The 16,057-nt window shown below is 37.0% G+C and overlaps 2 protein-coding genes across 2 annotated transcripts in view; both read right to left on the bottom strand.

The window, feature by feature from the left end:
* LOC126493832 (acidic mammalian chitinase-like) overlaps positions 1-9,022 on the bottom strand; it is a 16,041-nt gene extending 7,019 nt beyond the window's left edge. The window contains exons 1-4 of the mRNA XM_050130962.1: positions 8,998-9,022; positions 7,806-7,835; positions 6,185-6,386; positions 443-499 (exon numbers count right to left, since the gene is read on the bottom strand). Coding sequence (XP_049986919.1) covers positions 443-499; positions 6,185-6,386; positions 7,806-7,835; positions 8,998-9,022 — 314 coding nt within the window. The remainder of the gene's footprint in view (positions 1-442; positions 500-6,184; positions 6,387-7,805; positions 7,836-8,997) is intronic.
* A 4,860-nt stretch (positions 9,023-13,882) lies between these two features.
* The window catches only part of LOC126493842 (acidic mammalian chitinase-like), a 109,886-nt gene continuing 107,711 nt past the window's right edge, over positions 13,883-16,057 (bottom strand). The window contains 4 exon segments of the mRNA XM_050130970.1: positions 13,883-14,130; positions 15,093-15,152; positions 15,155-15,230; positions 15,317-15,436. Coding sequence (XP_049986927.1) covers positions 13,883-14,130; positions 15,093-15,152; positions 15,155-15,230; positions 15,317-15,436 — 504 coding nt within the window.

The raw sequence follows: 16,057 nt of genomic DNA, 5'->3' as shown, positions 1-16,057 counted from the left end.
TGGTCCTATTGTTTTCAATACTTAACCAACTTAGTTCACAGACAATGTTGTGTCTTCATAAAGCCCCCAGTTCATGTGTATTCAAGTAAGTCTTCTTCACATATGTGATCTCCTTTTTCTTTTTAAGGAAGACAGACAAAAGATACACACAACCTTCATCAGACCTTGTGTCTTCAATATACTTTATGAAGAGGCTTTTTCCAAAGCAAGCAACTAAAGCATCCCAAAGTATCCATCCAAATTTAACCCTAGGAAAGCCACAACAATCATCCTAAAATTTTCTGATAATAATTAATGAACTTGCATGGTAATTTATTAAGTTAGACCTTAATTTAATGGAGGCCCTTAATTTGCATCTGGAGTTTTGAAATCTAAAAAGACAAGGACCATGCTTGAACTACATTGCTTTTAATGAACAATTGTTTATCTAAAGAAAACTTACGAGGCAGATCCAAAGTTCCAGCCTCCAATGGCCAAGAGGGTTTTCAATTTGCTATTCCTTTAAAGCAAAACAAGACAGAGAAATTTTTAAATTCATGGTTCCTGCCATTTAAAATAGCATTGCTCTTTATAGTATTGGGTCTTCTAAAACTATGCAGAGTAGGGTTGGTGTTGTACTGTCTGCTGAAGATTTATTTGAGGTATTTTCTTCCACTACTAAAACTTTATTACCACCATAAATGAAGTCAGAGCCCCTCAGAGAAATCAGAATTAAACAACTTTTCAGTCTTATTGTCTTGTACTAACAGTATTTGTACTACATATAACTTAAAAGCATAATTACCTCCTTGCTGTTTCATCAGATAAAGTGTTGAATAATGCTAAAGTATAATTACTTTATTACACTATGTAAAAATTAATATAAATTAATTGACTTGACTTTACAGACATAAATGGGAATGGTGATTATGAAATGTCTGAATCATAAGATTAAGTGCAAGGATGGTGAGAGGACATGAAAACTCTAGCTTTATTTTCCTTTCTCCTAAGATTCTGACAATATTACTTTAGGACAGTGCTTCTCAACCTTCCTAATGATCTGACCCTTTAAAACAGTTCCTCATGTTGGGGTGACGCCCAAACATAAAGTTATTTCATTGCTACTTCTTAGCTGTAATATTGCCATTATAAACTGTAGTGAAAATATTTGGTATTTCTAATTATGTCAAGACCGCTCCTCCATTGATGGTGGAAGTGAAAACTTGTTCAACCACTTTGTGAAACACTATGGCAATTTCTCAGGAAATAAGGAAATAATCTAGCTCAAGACCCAGCAGTACTGTTGTTGGATATATACCCAAAGGATGCTCAACCATACAACAAGGACAAGTACTCAACTGTGTTCAAAGCAATATTATTCATAATAGCCAGAACCTGGAGACAACCTATGTACCCCTCAACTGAAGAATGGATAAAGAAGATATGGTACATTTACACAATAGAGTACTACACACCGGTAAAAAATAATGACATCTTGAAATTTGCAGGCAAATGGGTGGATCTAGAAAAAGTCATACTGACTGAGGTAAACCAGGCCCAGAAAGACAAATATATTATGTACAGAAAGCTAAGAAAAACCAACCTACAGCCCACAACCCCAGAGAACGAAGACAACAAAGGGGACCCCCAAGAGAGACATACATGGATCTGCATAGGAAGGATAAAAAGACAAGATCTCCTGAGTAACTTGGCAGTGTGGGGTGATGTGAGAAGATAGAAGGGAAGGGGAGGAATGAAAGGGTGAAGAAAAATGTATAGTTCAAGAAAAACAATAAAAAGAAAACCCCTGTGAGAGGGGCATTCAACTCTCAAGGGAATAGCAAGCCACAGGTTGAGAACCTCTGCTTTAGGGTGAAGACAGACATTTTAATCAAGATACCCACGTAATTTTAATGCAAATAACCAATGGCTGGAGAAGATGCTCAGACATTATGAGCACATGTTGGTATTGCAGTAATCAAACTCCAGTTTTCCAGCACTCACAACACAACTAACGACCTGTAATTCCAAATCCAAGGAATCTAATGTCATATATATACTCCCCAATTCACCTGGACTGGATTACAAGCACACACACACACACACACACACACACACACACACACACATAAAAATAAAATAAAAACTTTAAAAGAAAACAAAAAGAATGCTATCAAAATACAGCAAATTCTTCTATTCTTGAACTCAAACATGTCTAATTTTAAAATCCTCTGTTCCTTGTTTCCTCTTGCAGTGTGTAAAAATAATTTGGAGTTTCCTGGGTCATTACACAAAGACAGAAAAGAACAAATCATCAAACACACATTTTTAAATTTTTTATTAATTTAACTTAATTTTATTTTATTTAAAATAATTTAATATTTTAATGTAGTTTATATTAATACTGACTGCAGCAGGCAATATTAGAATAATATGCAGAAAAGTTATCTACATCCTTGGTACTTGAATTGAGGCTCCTGGACCAGAAGCATCACCCTCATGTATCAGAGCTTAATAGATATAGTCTTGCCCACAAACAGAAGAATTAATTTGAATCATCCCTCTTACCAAATTAAAAAAAATGAACTAAATATAAGACTCAAAACTATAAAACTACTAGAAGAAATATAGGGAACATGAGGAGAGGTCCACGATAGATTCACTAAGCACTGATCTCTGTGAGGGATGAGTTCTGGAACTGCCACATTGTGACTCCTGCACAAGTAGGAACAGCAAAATGAGCACTAGAATTACATAAAATTAAAGCTACTCCACTACAATGGAATAAAGGAATTAGGAAAAGGACACAACATGTGCATCATATGGATGGAGCTAGAAAAATCGCACTGATTATGCAGACCCACAAAGACAAATAAGGGATTTATATACTTAAAAGGGGATGTTAGCAATTAAGTAAATAACAACCATGCTATAGCCCATAGACACAGAGAGGTTATGTAAAGAAAAGGATTCTACGGTAGATGCAGGCATCTCCCTGAGCCGAAGAATAGAATAGGTTTTGTGGACAGGTTAAGGTTGAAAATGGGAGTGGGGAAATCATGTAAGAGAGATGTGGGGTAGAGAGGAAGCGTGTGGGAAGAGACAGCTGTGTTGCAAAATATTTGATTACTCTGTGTAAAGATATGTCACTGTAAATAGTTTAATATAAAGCTAAGTGACCAATAGCTAGGCAGGATTTTCAGGGCAGAGAGAACTTTGGGAAGAAGAAGGGTGGAGTTTCCAGCCAGAAACAGAGGAAGTAGGTGATGAGGGAGATAAGGTAACAAGCCATGAGCTATGCGGTAGCACCTAAGTTAGTAGAAATGGTTAGCTTAAGTTCTAAGAGCTAGTTAGAAGCAAGCCTACGCTTTTGGCCAAGCTTTCATAATTGAGAAGTCTCTGTTGTGAGATATGTGTATAGATATGTCACTGTGCTCGGTTTAATAAAAAGCTAAATGGCCAACAGGCAGGCAGAATTTTCAGGGCAGAGACAGTTTTTGGATAAAGAAGGGAAGAGTTACCAGCCAGACACAGAGTAAGAAAGTTATGTAGATGAGTTAACAAGCCAAGGGCCATGTGGCAACATGCAAATTAATAGAAATGGGATAATTTAAGTTCTAGGAGCTAGTTAGAACTCAGCCTAAGCTATTGACTGAGCTTGCAAAATTAAGAAAGTCTCCATGCTTTGGGACCTGACTGGTAGGAGAAAAAAGTCCCAATAACACAGTTAGAAGATGGAGGGGAATTTTGGGTCATTGGGTAGGAACCTAATAAAATGAAAATTTCCTCAAATCTGTAAGGATAACCCTCATGAGGATTCCTAATAATGGGGCATATGATATCTCAACTGTTCAACACCTTTAGCCAGATAAAGGAGGAGGAGAAGAGAAAGGGGAAACTATAATTTTGATATATTGTAAAATAAAAGAATCTATCTTCACTAAAAGAAAAATATCTTTATATATAGTGTAATCTAATATATATATATATAATCTCTATAGTAGTAAGTTTCCATATGATTTGTCAAAAAGCCTTTCATGTAGGTTGTCACTCCCCTTATTCTCTCCTTTATTTGGCCCACTATCCGCTCCCAGAGTTAATCTTCCTATTCTATATTCCTTTTATCTCTTTATAAAACTATATTCAATTTCTTTTCTTTGGAAGAATGTATTCTTTTGCCTGATCCCTTTTAAATTAGATACTCTCTGTGGCTATACAGATGAAGCACACATATGCAAAGCTTAAAGTCAAACATCCAAATATAAGAGAAAATATGTGATGATTATCTTTAGGTCTGGGTTACCTTGCTCAGGATGATAGTTTCTAACTCCATCCATTCATTGCAAATTTCATTTTTCTTAACACTTTAATAATACCATGTTGTATAAATGTGTAATGTTTTTATTATCTACTCATCTGTTGATGGACATCTAGGCTGCTTCCCATTTCTTCCTATTATGAATAGAACAGCAGTGACAACAGATAAGCAAATATCTCAAAGTAAGATGTAGAGTTCATGGAGTATATGCCCATGAGTGATTGACTGGATCTTGAATAAACTGATTTTCAACTTAATAAATTGGAGAAAATATCTGCAAACTATTTATCTTGCTAAGGATGCTATCCCAAATATATCAAGAACTCATCTCAATACCAAGGAAACAACCTAATTGTAAAAGGAAAAAGACCATGAGTAGACATTTTAAAAAATAATAAAAATTTCCTAAAGATATATAAAAATAGTTGGCCCATTACTCATAAGAGAAATCCAAACTTAAACAGTATTAAGGGTAGACTTTATCAAAAACCAGAGTAGATAAGCTATATTGTCAATAATAGCACTTCAATATTCAATGTAGCAATGTTCTTAGATAGTTAAGATACATAATCACTGCAAATGTCTAAAAAAGAATGAAACTTTTAAAATTATGTAATTAATTATGTTACTCAGTCTTTAAAAGAATAAAATCAGCCATTTGTAACAAAATTTTTAACTTTGAAGATATGTTAACTGAAACTAACAAGGCACAGATTAACAAATAATACAAGATCCCAGTTATAAGAAGTATCTAAAATATTTGAACTCATAGAAGTAGATGGCAGAATTTTACCTTTTTGATTTTATTGAAAATAGATTCCATTCTCATACAATATACCCTGATTATTGTTTATCCCAACTCAACAACTCCCACTCCTCCACCTTTAATCTTCTCTCTGTATTCACTCCCTTTCTATTGTTAGAAAAAAAAGCTTCTAAAATATAGCTAAACATGACAAAATAAAACATAATAAAATGAAGCAAAACTATGATTCTTAAGTTATAATGTTTAATCAGGGGAAGAAAGGATTAAAGAGATGTTGGAAGGAATACAAACTTTGAGTGAGTTAGAAACAATGAGTTCAGAGCTCATCTCTACAAGATAGGGCCTACAATTCATACCATTGTATCATATTTTGAAAACCATTTGTATCAGCAAGAAATCAAAAGAACCTGTCTATCCACAGGTTCTTGGTCATGACAATAATGCCTTTATGACTTTGATCATGTGGACCAGGCCATAAATCAAACAGGGAAATATCACAGAAGAGGGGGTAGAAAGAAGCAGAGACGGTGAACTACAGTAAAAAAAAAAAAAAAAGTGTTTTCCAGAAACAACAGGGAAGTTGCACATATGAATACACTTCACTGCAGGTGGAACACCCTGCACAAGACATCCAAGATCTCAAGCCAGACTAAACCCCATCACCGAAAGGGAAGGTGGGCATAAGGTCACATCTCTAGCTGAAGCACTGGTGCCAAATGATAGGTTCTGGGAGAGTGGTTGACTCCTTGTAGGCAAACATTATTCCAGTTAATTCCCACACACTCAAAATATATGGACAGCACAAATTAGACTACATGATTTTAAAACCAAAATAAAGTTGTGTAGGTAGAGAAAGATCTGAGGAGGATTGAGAAGGTACTGATGTGATTTGACTACATTATACAAATTCTTAAAATTAATTTTTAAAAGTAAAAGATGATAGATAGATAGATGGATAGATAGATGGATGGATGGATAGATAGATAGATAGATAGATAGATAGATAGACGATAAATGTTGACTTGTTTTAGTTAATTTTGAGTAATATCTTCAAAGAAACTGGGATTTGGCAACAACTGGTCCAAATGATTCTAATTTAGATATTTACCCCTTTCTTTTACCTGTTTTTGAGGCCATTGAAAGCTTTGTAGAACTCTACATCATTCCATTCTATAGTGGTGATCTCATTGTTCTGCATCCCAGCAAAAGCATAGATCAGGTGAGTACACAGGCAAGGGTCGATGTCATCAGGGGTGAAATGACCCGGGCCTGGCCGATACTGGGCCCAGTTGGAGAAGTAGCATACCAGATTGTAGGCAGACCCTGTGGTGGTCAAAAACAAGGATGATGCTCCATTATAGATATCATTTAACTATGATGAAAGTTTGGGCTTTGCTTATGCCCCACCCACCCACCTCATAAGCCTGATCTCCAGCTGGAGGTGACTAGTTGAGCACTCCTGCAGATGAGTTAAGAAATGGTTTATATTCTTTTTGAGAGTTTGGAAAATCTTAGACTTCTTCTAAGATGGAATACTTATAGTCCTTCGAGTCCAGTGGTCCCATGAAGCTCAGTGAATGAGAATTTAATAACTCTCAGTAGTAATGACTGAGATAAAAGTCTACTCTCACACAAAACAAACCCATCTCTCCCTTTCTATTATGTTTTATGTCTTATTTCCCAAATAGAGTAACACTGGGTGCTGTTGGATATTTGTACACTGTCTGAAGATGTGTCATTGTGATTGTTTTAATAAAAAATCTGAATGTCCAAAAACTAGACCGGAAAGGAAAGGCAGGACTTCTAGACAAAAGGAGAAACTCAGGTCGTTAGAATATAACTGCAAGAGCAATGCCAGTGAGTTGAGGAATGGGTCAGGCATACAGAAGGAGAGACAGGTAAAAGCCACATATAGAATGTAGATTAATAAAAACAGGTTAATTTAAGTTATAGAATTACTTGGTAATAAGCCTAAGCAAAAGGCCAAGCTCCCATAATTAATAATAACTCTCAGTTTCAATATTGGGGAGCTGGTGGTCCCACAAAGAAAGAAGACTGACTTCAACAGTGTATTTTTAATTATATTAATCAGAAAATCACTTTATGTAAATTCAGGTGTTTGAGTTTTAGGGTAGTTAATCATTTTGTCAACAATAAAACATTGAATTAGTCTTGAGCTGTATGCCATTGAATGATGCCTGGCGGGAGATGGAACAGACGAGGAATGGGAACTTTGTCCAGGGTAACTTCTTTACTTTACCATGACAGTCAGGAATTAAAGATTCCATCAACTCTTATTGTCCTAATTTCCTCCTCCCAAACCTGCCAGCTCAGCTCTCTTTAGCCTGGGTTCCTGAGTCACAGCTAACCTGGAATCATGAATGCATAGTCTTTGAATATAGCTTCCTTCCTGTGATATAATGCATCTTATGTTTGCATAATTTTTCTGTTACTAGACAAAGCTTTAATTTGTCTAGTTTTACAGCTGAGTGGTTTTCCATTCTTGTGATGTATAATATACTATTCTTTGCCTCCATCCACTCTAGAGAGTATTTGGATTGTTTCCAATTTGGAGCAATTATGGACAAAGCTGCTATAAACATTTGTTTATGCATCTCTTTGTTAACGCAAAGTTCTGCTTCACTGGGAGTGTGATTTCTGAATCAACCTGGAAGTGTATGATTCATTTCATTAAAACAAAACTACTGTTTAAAAAAATAAAACATTGAATTAGTGACTTACCCAGATGAGCATTCAGCAGAAGGGCCAGACCTAGGGAGAAAAAATACATATGTATTCTGAACCAGCTGCCTGAATCCTCTCAGATATAACTCTAGAGCCTTATGGTTCATCCTGCTTGCCATGTGTTGTAACTTGTGTAAATAGGTGATCTTTCCAATAAACATTCTTTGAAAACACTTTACCAGTTGATCAAAAATACCCTTTACCTTTTTCTCCATTCTGGGTCATAACTTTTGTAAGTATGAAATCTACTATCTACAAAGCAGGGCTGACTGAAATTGTTCCAAATTCACTGCACTCAGTGGCCATGCATCAGATGTGCCTCATTTCCAGAGCTGATATGAGCTCAGGACTTCAAGAGATAAGACATCCTCCAAAGAAGTGAGTCGAGCAGCAGGAATATGTTAGCAGCATCTTCAGAGAAGTTTTCCTAGAGAATGTATGATGGAAGCCTCCAGAAGCTGCTCCTTGGCTTCAATAGAGCACTTTCTTTTAGGCATCATCTCACTCCATAGCTAATCTGGCCTTGACATGGAGAACCTCCTGCCTGTGTCGCCTGAGTACTGGAACCACAAGCTTGAACACTGTCAAGAGAAGTGGGCCACTGCTTCTTTTATATGTTAGGCTTCAGTATCCCTTTGAAAAGTCTTTGAAAAAAAATAAAGTTTCTAAAGCACAAATTTAAAGCAGATAGCAAGTTTTAGATGGGAACTGGGTCTAAACAATTATTTCATCCACCACTTGGATTGAAAGTCTCAGAGGAACACGTATGTCATCATCACCTAACCAAGACTATAAAGCATAGATAAGAAATAATCCTGAAAAAAAAAGCAAAGCAAAGACAACTTGCTTGGCTCTATGTGAATTCCTGCTATTTTTACCTCTAAAGGAGTTAGTTCCAAGTCAGAAAGAAATAAATGAGCATAATATCATTTAAAACAGGTGGCGCAGGGAGAGAAGTGTGGAAAAAAATGACTGGATGGGACAGGAAAGAGAAAGACAATTACTGAAAGTTAGTGACACTTGCTTTTATGGCCATGCTAGTAGCATGAGCTTTGAAAACGAGGGAAAGACTGATTGTATGAAAGAAGAACACTTGCAGTGAGAAGAAAGGAAGGAAAAGAATAGACGTGTAGTGTAATGGTTATGAGAGCCTGAGAAAGACAGACACAAGGCAAGGCTACAGACTCACCAGCAACAAGAATGAACTTGGCCATGGTGCCTTCAGTACTGCTCAAGCAGGCCACAAATGGCTTTTTATACCATCTGAGTGCCCACTTATCACAGGGGTTTCTAAATGGACAGTGTTTATCCAAGATGTGTACATTACTAATCATTAAATTCACAGATCTCTTCATCAGATTTGGTTGCTTAATTCTGTCATCCATGTCATCACCTTTCCTTCCTCTTGTCAAATGAATAGCACCATGTCTCCTTTAGGAAGGACATGTAGGACATCCATTAAATGTGACCTTTAGACTTAATACCTTTTTTGGCACTTCCCTGTGTAGACAAACACCTCTTCATATACTGAAGTTAAGTTTCATTTTGTGGATATTTTGTACCTGGCACTAAAGAAGGATCGTATTGCAAAGTAAACACTGAAAATCTTTGGGAATTATTGCTGTTTTTAAAATCTCGCTTTCATGGAGATTCCACATGTAAAATGTACAGTAAGTACCTGAAAAACTTTACCCCTTTTGGAGATGCTTCCTAAATATTCTGCCCATATCTGTTCTTATGATTGCCTTCAAGCAATAATTATTTTAAAAAAATTGGTTCAAGACTTTAGGGATTGGAAATTAATTCTGATTGATCATTCCTAGTCAGCTTCTTCTTTAGCCAAGATGTATCCACTATTCCTAAAAATAACACTAATATATACTTATAAATATATAGAAGGCAGTTTGACACCATTTGTATTTTGCAGAACAATAAAAATATGTTCTCCAAGCTCTTAAGTCGATATATTTAAAGCACTAGATATAAATTCCCTCTGGCTAAAAGCCCTCATATCCGACCACAAAGCTTTTGGTTACTTCCATGGCAGTCACTTCACTGCTCTACCAATAAGAGCATCTTGCCTGACACATCAGTATAATAGTGCACCTTATCTCTTGCCTTGTAAAATGATTGGCTCTTCTTCACCAGAAGCCTACACAGCACCTTCCACAACATAAAAAGTGAAAACATTCACATGAGTTCCAACTTGACGTCTCCAAGTCTAACTATATAGTTTCTCCAGCAATATGGTCTACCTCCTTCAACAATAGGGTCTAAGTATCTAGTTTTTTTTTTCAGCAAAAAATTTCTAACTAGTGTCTACAGCAATAGGGTCTAACTATCTAGTCCTTCAGCGACAGAGTCTAACTATCCAGTTCATTCAACAATAGGGTCAAATTATCTAGTTTCTCAGCAATAAGGTATAATGGACTAGCTCCTTCAGAAATAAGGTCTAACTATCCAAGAGCAATTGCAAAAACTTAAATTGTTCGGGGAACTACCAGGACCTTCCTAATTAACATCCATACCCAGGTATCCCATGCTTAGCCCTGGAATTTTTGTTTATATAACTATGGCTTCTGGAAGCATCATCCACACACACCTGATTTCAAACTCTTTCCTTAAAAAATCATGTTTATTAGTTTGCAAAGTAATATATTTCCAGGTGGTTTTTCATACATCCTAAATCTTGTTTTGTGCTTCTCTCCTATGTATGCCCCCACAAACACCACATACATTATATTCTCAGACTCGTGCCCCACATCATTCTAGTTTAAACCTATCTATTTGCAGAATTTCTCTCTGTGCTTCTGTAACACATGTGTTCTACTATATGTGCTTATCTACTTCTAAGGACTTTTCCCAACCCCAAGAGGCCCTTTAGAGCTTCCTGGCCTCTCTAAACAGTCATGTTAAATGAACAAATATAAAAATCAAAAGGTGAAATCTGTGTATGAGAGAAACAGGTGGCATTCATGACTCTGGACCTAGATTAACTACGATATTTTCCTGCTATATGCATGTCTCTACAAATACTCCATTATATGCACCACATTTTTATTATCCATTTTTCGGCTGGTGGACATCTAGGCTGATTTCATTTCCAACCTTCTTTAAATAGAGAAATAATGAGAATGGGCATGTCTCTGCAGTACGACTGAATCTTTTGGGTGTGTGTCTGGTGGTGAGGTTGAGTTATATCATAGTTCTGTTTTTACCTTTTTTTTGAAAATCTACATATTGAGTTACATTGTGGATGATTCAGTTTGTGTTCCTTACCAACAGTGTATAATGGTTGCTCTTTGCACACATTATATTCAGCATTTCTTGTCAATTGTTTTCTATATGCTAGCCATGGTAAGTGTGGTGAGATGGAATCTCAAAATAGTGTTTTTCTTTTATTTTGAGAAATAATATTATTACATCATTTTCACCTTTCCCTCTATCTTTCAAATCCTACTATATACCCCTCATTGCTGTCTTTAAAATGTACTCTTTTTATTAATTGTTGTATGACATATATGTGTGTATAAAAACATATAAATTACTGAGTATAAGCTGCTCAGTCTACATAATGCAATTACATGTATGTTTTCAGTACTATTTGGCATTTGATAAATAATTTGGGTGCTCCTCCCTGGAAAAGACTATTCCCCCTACTTTTAGCATCCCTTACATTTTATAGTGTTTTATGCTGTTTAGAGGTACCATAGGCTTTTGCCTTTCCACTTTGGCATGTCCATTGTTGTTGTCCTAGTTCAACTCATGTTTTGGCCATCATGTAAGTAAGACTGTAGGTGTAACTTCTGAAATTACTAGAAGACACAGTCTCACAGCAAGCCACTTGATCCACTGGCTCTTAAATCTTTCCACTAACTCTTCTGAAATGATCAATAAGACTTGGGTTCAGAAATCCTTTGGTAGATATATCCATTGAGTCTGGGTTCCATAACTCTACATTTTAATCGGTTGTAGACTTCTGTAATAGGCTCCTAGTGCTGCAAAGAAAACTTTCTGTGTTAAAGGGTGAGAACTACACTTATCTGTATGTACAAAAACAAATATTTAGAATGCAGTTAGGAATTTACTGATTAGTAATGTGGTGGTAGAAGTTTCTCCTCCAGGATCCATGAATTCACTAGCACTAGACAGTTGGTACTAAACTAGTACCAAGAATTGTTTCCCTCATGTTGGGTGGACCTTAAGGCCAAGTAAAGAGCTATTAGTACTACCAAGATATGCATGCTACTACCGCACCTTATGGTTATTGTACAATGTTGGTCATTGTTATGATTCATAGGTGTTGCAGTTGGTTATTGTGCCATTTGGAGGCTTGTATGGCATCTTCTGGTACAATATAAGCTAGTCCTCTGGAAGGAGACACTCAGGTGAGTTGCAGTTCAGGAGCCTATGTGTCCTGTGTCGGATGTGTACAATGTCTTCAGCAACAGGGACTTACTTTACCCCTCTTGTGGGGCAACAAAGACAATAGCAGTAGCATATAATATTTTGTGAGTCTCTTAGACAACCCTGACTAACAACTCAAAAGAGCACTGCTCATGCCTGGTGCTGGGGTTTTTATTAGAATTTCTTGGGGTTTTAGAAGAAGCATTGTCAGACAAGTTGAGAATTTTTTATAAATATATGTACACTTATATCTATAAATTTATTCATATATTTGTCCACAGATGTGTCTATTATAAGAATTCTAGGTAAATAGTTGATAGTATTAATCATTATGACTTTTTCAGACATTGTTAACATTATTTTATCCTCATTATTCTGTATTTATTTCCATCCCCCTTTTTCTAATTAGAGTCCTCATTTCTCCCCATTTCTCTTGTACCCTACTATACCATTCTCTATTGCTCCCCAACCCTGTGACCCCAGAAGTGGTACCCTTTTACCTTTCTAGTTTTTGCTGTTACCTAAGATATATATGTATCTGAAGATTTGGAGCTGGAAGTCTCCAATAGAAGAGAACATGCAATGTTTGTCTTTCTTGTTCTGGGTTGCCTCACACAATATGGTCCTTCCTAGTTCCCTCCATTTATCTTCAAAGTTCATAATTTCATTTTTCTTCAGCAGATGAATAGTATTACATGAGATATATGTTCCAAATTTTCATTATCCATCCATCAGTTGAAGGGCATTTAGGTTGTTTCCATTTCCTAACTATTGGACATAAAGAAAAAATGTACATGGCTAAAAAAATAAATGTCAAGTCCTCTGGGCATATGACAAGGAGTGCTATGTATAGGTCAATGGTAGATTTGCTTCCAACATTTTGAGAGTTCTCCACACTGATTTCTCTAGTGGTGATACAGGTTTCAATCCTACCAACAAAGGTATGGGGGGTTTTTTCTCTCCCTGAGTCTCAGGGTGTGATGTAGATATCTCATTTAGGGATAAGCATTCCACAGTTTCTTATTTTCTACATATTGACCAGTCTTTGTGTTAACTGCCATTTACTGCTGAACAAAGCTTCTCTGGTGAAGCTTTAGAGAGACAGTAAATAATTAGGAGTTAGTTTGATACTCTTGATAAAGGCACCTGCAAGTCTCTTTGTTAGGCAGACATCAAAGAGAAGTCCATGGCATGTATCTAGCCACTGTTTCCAACTCTAGGGATGCTAGAACAGCAACATATCCCCAACAGTAATAGGAGAAAGTCTTGAATCATTCCTCAGCAATGCAAACAGCACTGTGAATCCTCTAGAGTTGGAAAAATGGTCACTAGGCTACTGGCCCATCACCAAGCTTCAGATGTCTTCCAGAGTCTAAGCTATCACACACATTAACAAGGGAGGGAAGAAAAATGTAGTATTCTTGGCAGCAACATGTTATCACATTCTTCTCCTCAATTCCTCTCTCTCTCTCTCTTTCTCTCTCTCCCCCCCCCAAACACACAGCTGATATTTTAAATGGAGAAAAGTTTTCCACTAAATCATAAAAATTAAGGAAACCCATGTTTTGGCAGCTGATTTTATTACATAGCTTTAGATGGAAGCAAGATATCTTTGGCAAGGCATAGTGGAAAATACAGAAGTTTGGAAAAGCGGGACAGAGTCAGGTTCATGGCCAGTTGCAGCAATTATAGCTGGTATCAAAGACAAGGCCTGTCGGACATTGCTGCTGGTATGTGATTCCGTGGGAGCAGTGCCAGAAGGCATGTCTGTCATTGACCACAGGGTACAGGCCATCAGCTGTAATTCCGCTGCCTTCAGAGCTTCCTCCAGAGTTCCCACTCCCACTCCCGCTTCTGATTCCTGGAGAAGTCACTGGCTCCGTAGGCTCAGTGGGCACATCAGGGGCTGTGCAACCTAAAATATAAAAATAGAGAGAGTAAAGGGGTGGTCATGCTGTGGCCATGAACTTCAAGTGGAAGCAAAGAAAACTAGCTACATCATTCCCAGGAGAAGATGCAATTAGCGGCAATCTCACAACTGAAGAGACTCAAAGACGATTCCGTATCAGGAAATAAGAAAAAGTGTGGATCAACTCCTACTTTTCATTTGTGTCTCCTTTGTCATCTAAGGCATTCAATAATTAACACATGCAAATGTTTTGAAGATCTGAATATAATAGCTTTGAGGGAAAAAATCTAGAAACAGGGAAATGGAGACATTCCCTGAGAGGTGAATAAATAAGAGCACTGGCATGGCTTCCTGTTAGTTCTTCCAGGAGGCTAAGAAGGACATTGAATGAGGGACACACACACTCATTAACGGACACACACAGATGAAAGCATAAGTCACAAACAATGCCACACCAGTTTGGAATTATGATTAATAGGGGGTATTTATTTAAAGGGGAAAAAACTTACAGATAACCGTCCCAGACAACAGCCCTCTGCACAATCAGGAAGGAGTCTAGTCGCCGGAAACAGAGCAGGAAGCAAAGAGGGAGAGAGGTGGGAAGTAGCCGCTTTTTTAATGAGAAAGACTACGCCCCGATGGGCTGGTATCTCAGCGGCTATTGGCTGGAGAAGCAGAAGGATCTCCCGCAACACACAGAGATTTGTATGCTAAAGATAAGCACAATTTCTGCAGACTCTTACAAACTTTGAAGTACTAGGAAATTTTTCCCACACACTCCAACGTTAGGTCTGGTTTCCCAAAATTCCCTTAGAAGTTGAGATTTAGGAAAGGTCACCTGGGCAAGAATAAGGGAATGGATTGGAAAGAGTTTACCCCATGCAGCGGGGATGAGCATTCAAGCCTGCCTTTATATTGATAAAGGGACATTAGAAACACGCCATCTGCATACTCAGGTCGTCACTTACTTGTGGACACACCCAGGGATTTGTTAAGAGTAGAGGTCATTGGGAATTTGCCCTGGTCCAGAAAGAGCCAGTGAAGTCATCAAGATCAATGGCCCAGATCATGGCACCTCCAAAATTGTTCTGCTTAAGCCACTGAGCCTGTTTAAAGAGAGAAGGTGTAAGGTTAATTTGATTTCCTGAGCCTTGGTGCTGTGATGTCAGCAAATCCAAGGAGCTGACCTTACCTTGACATCGAAGCTCCTGACATTGTCATAGCCAACCCACTCATTGCCTTTATATGCATAGGGAACTTCCCGAGAGGCATCCCAGACCTCAGTGGCTCCATTTCTCAGGAAGCTGCAAATCTTTAAACAGCAAGAGATTTAAACCCTTCACATATTAATTCCATGAAAGAGAGAAACATTGATTTCTTTCCTTTCTTACTTTCAGTTGGGGTTACCTCATTTTTATGATTCATTTTTGTTTGTGGTTAAAAAAATAAGTTGTTCTCATCATGGCAGTGGTGGCAATGGACCCAGGACATGTACTTGCTCAGTACAGACTATCACTATCACCCCTAATCTTCCATTTTTAAGGTAGACTCTGTCTATGCTTTGTTTTTTTTTACCAAACTTAAAATCATTTTTATTCCTAAGTCATAAATAGTACATTATATGAAATTGTTATAATAATTCTTTTGAACTTCATTTCCAGATCATAACAATGGATCATTTAACTTGAAAGCACTATCGGGAAGCTCTGGATATAAGTTTGGTGTTCTTGCTAAGATCGTGAATTACATGAAAGTAGGTACTCACATACCAAAAGTCCACTTTGATTTTTTTTTTGACAAAAAAAGGGAGTTGAGAGATCTGGGTTTGCAGAAGTTAGACATTTATATAAATATGTCAAGATGTATCTAATTACTCATTTTAGTATGTGTAGCTTATTATATGTTGATTATACTTCAAGAAACCTTTAAATAT

This window comes from Alexandromys fortis, unplaced genomic scaffold (genome assembly GCF_014885135.2).
Source record: "Alexandromys fortis isolate MF-2015 unplaced genomic scaffold, M_Fortis_MF-2015_v1.1 scaffold_356, whole genome shotgun sequence".
In the NCBI taxonomy this organism is placed as follows: Eukaryota; Metazoa; Chordata; class Mammalia; order Rodentia; family Cricetidae; genus Alexandromys; species Alexandromys fortis.
Note: the sequence above shows the minus strand (reverse complement) of the source record. Positions and strands in the feature narration are given on the sequence as shown.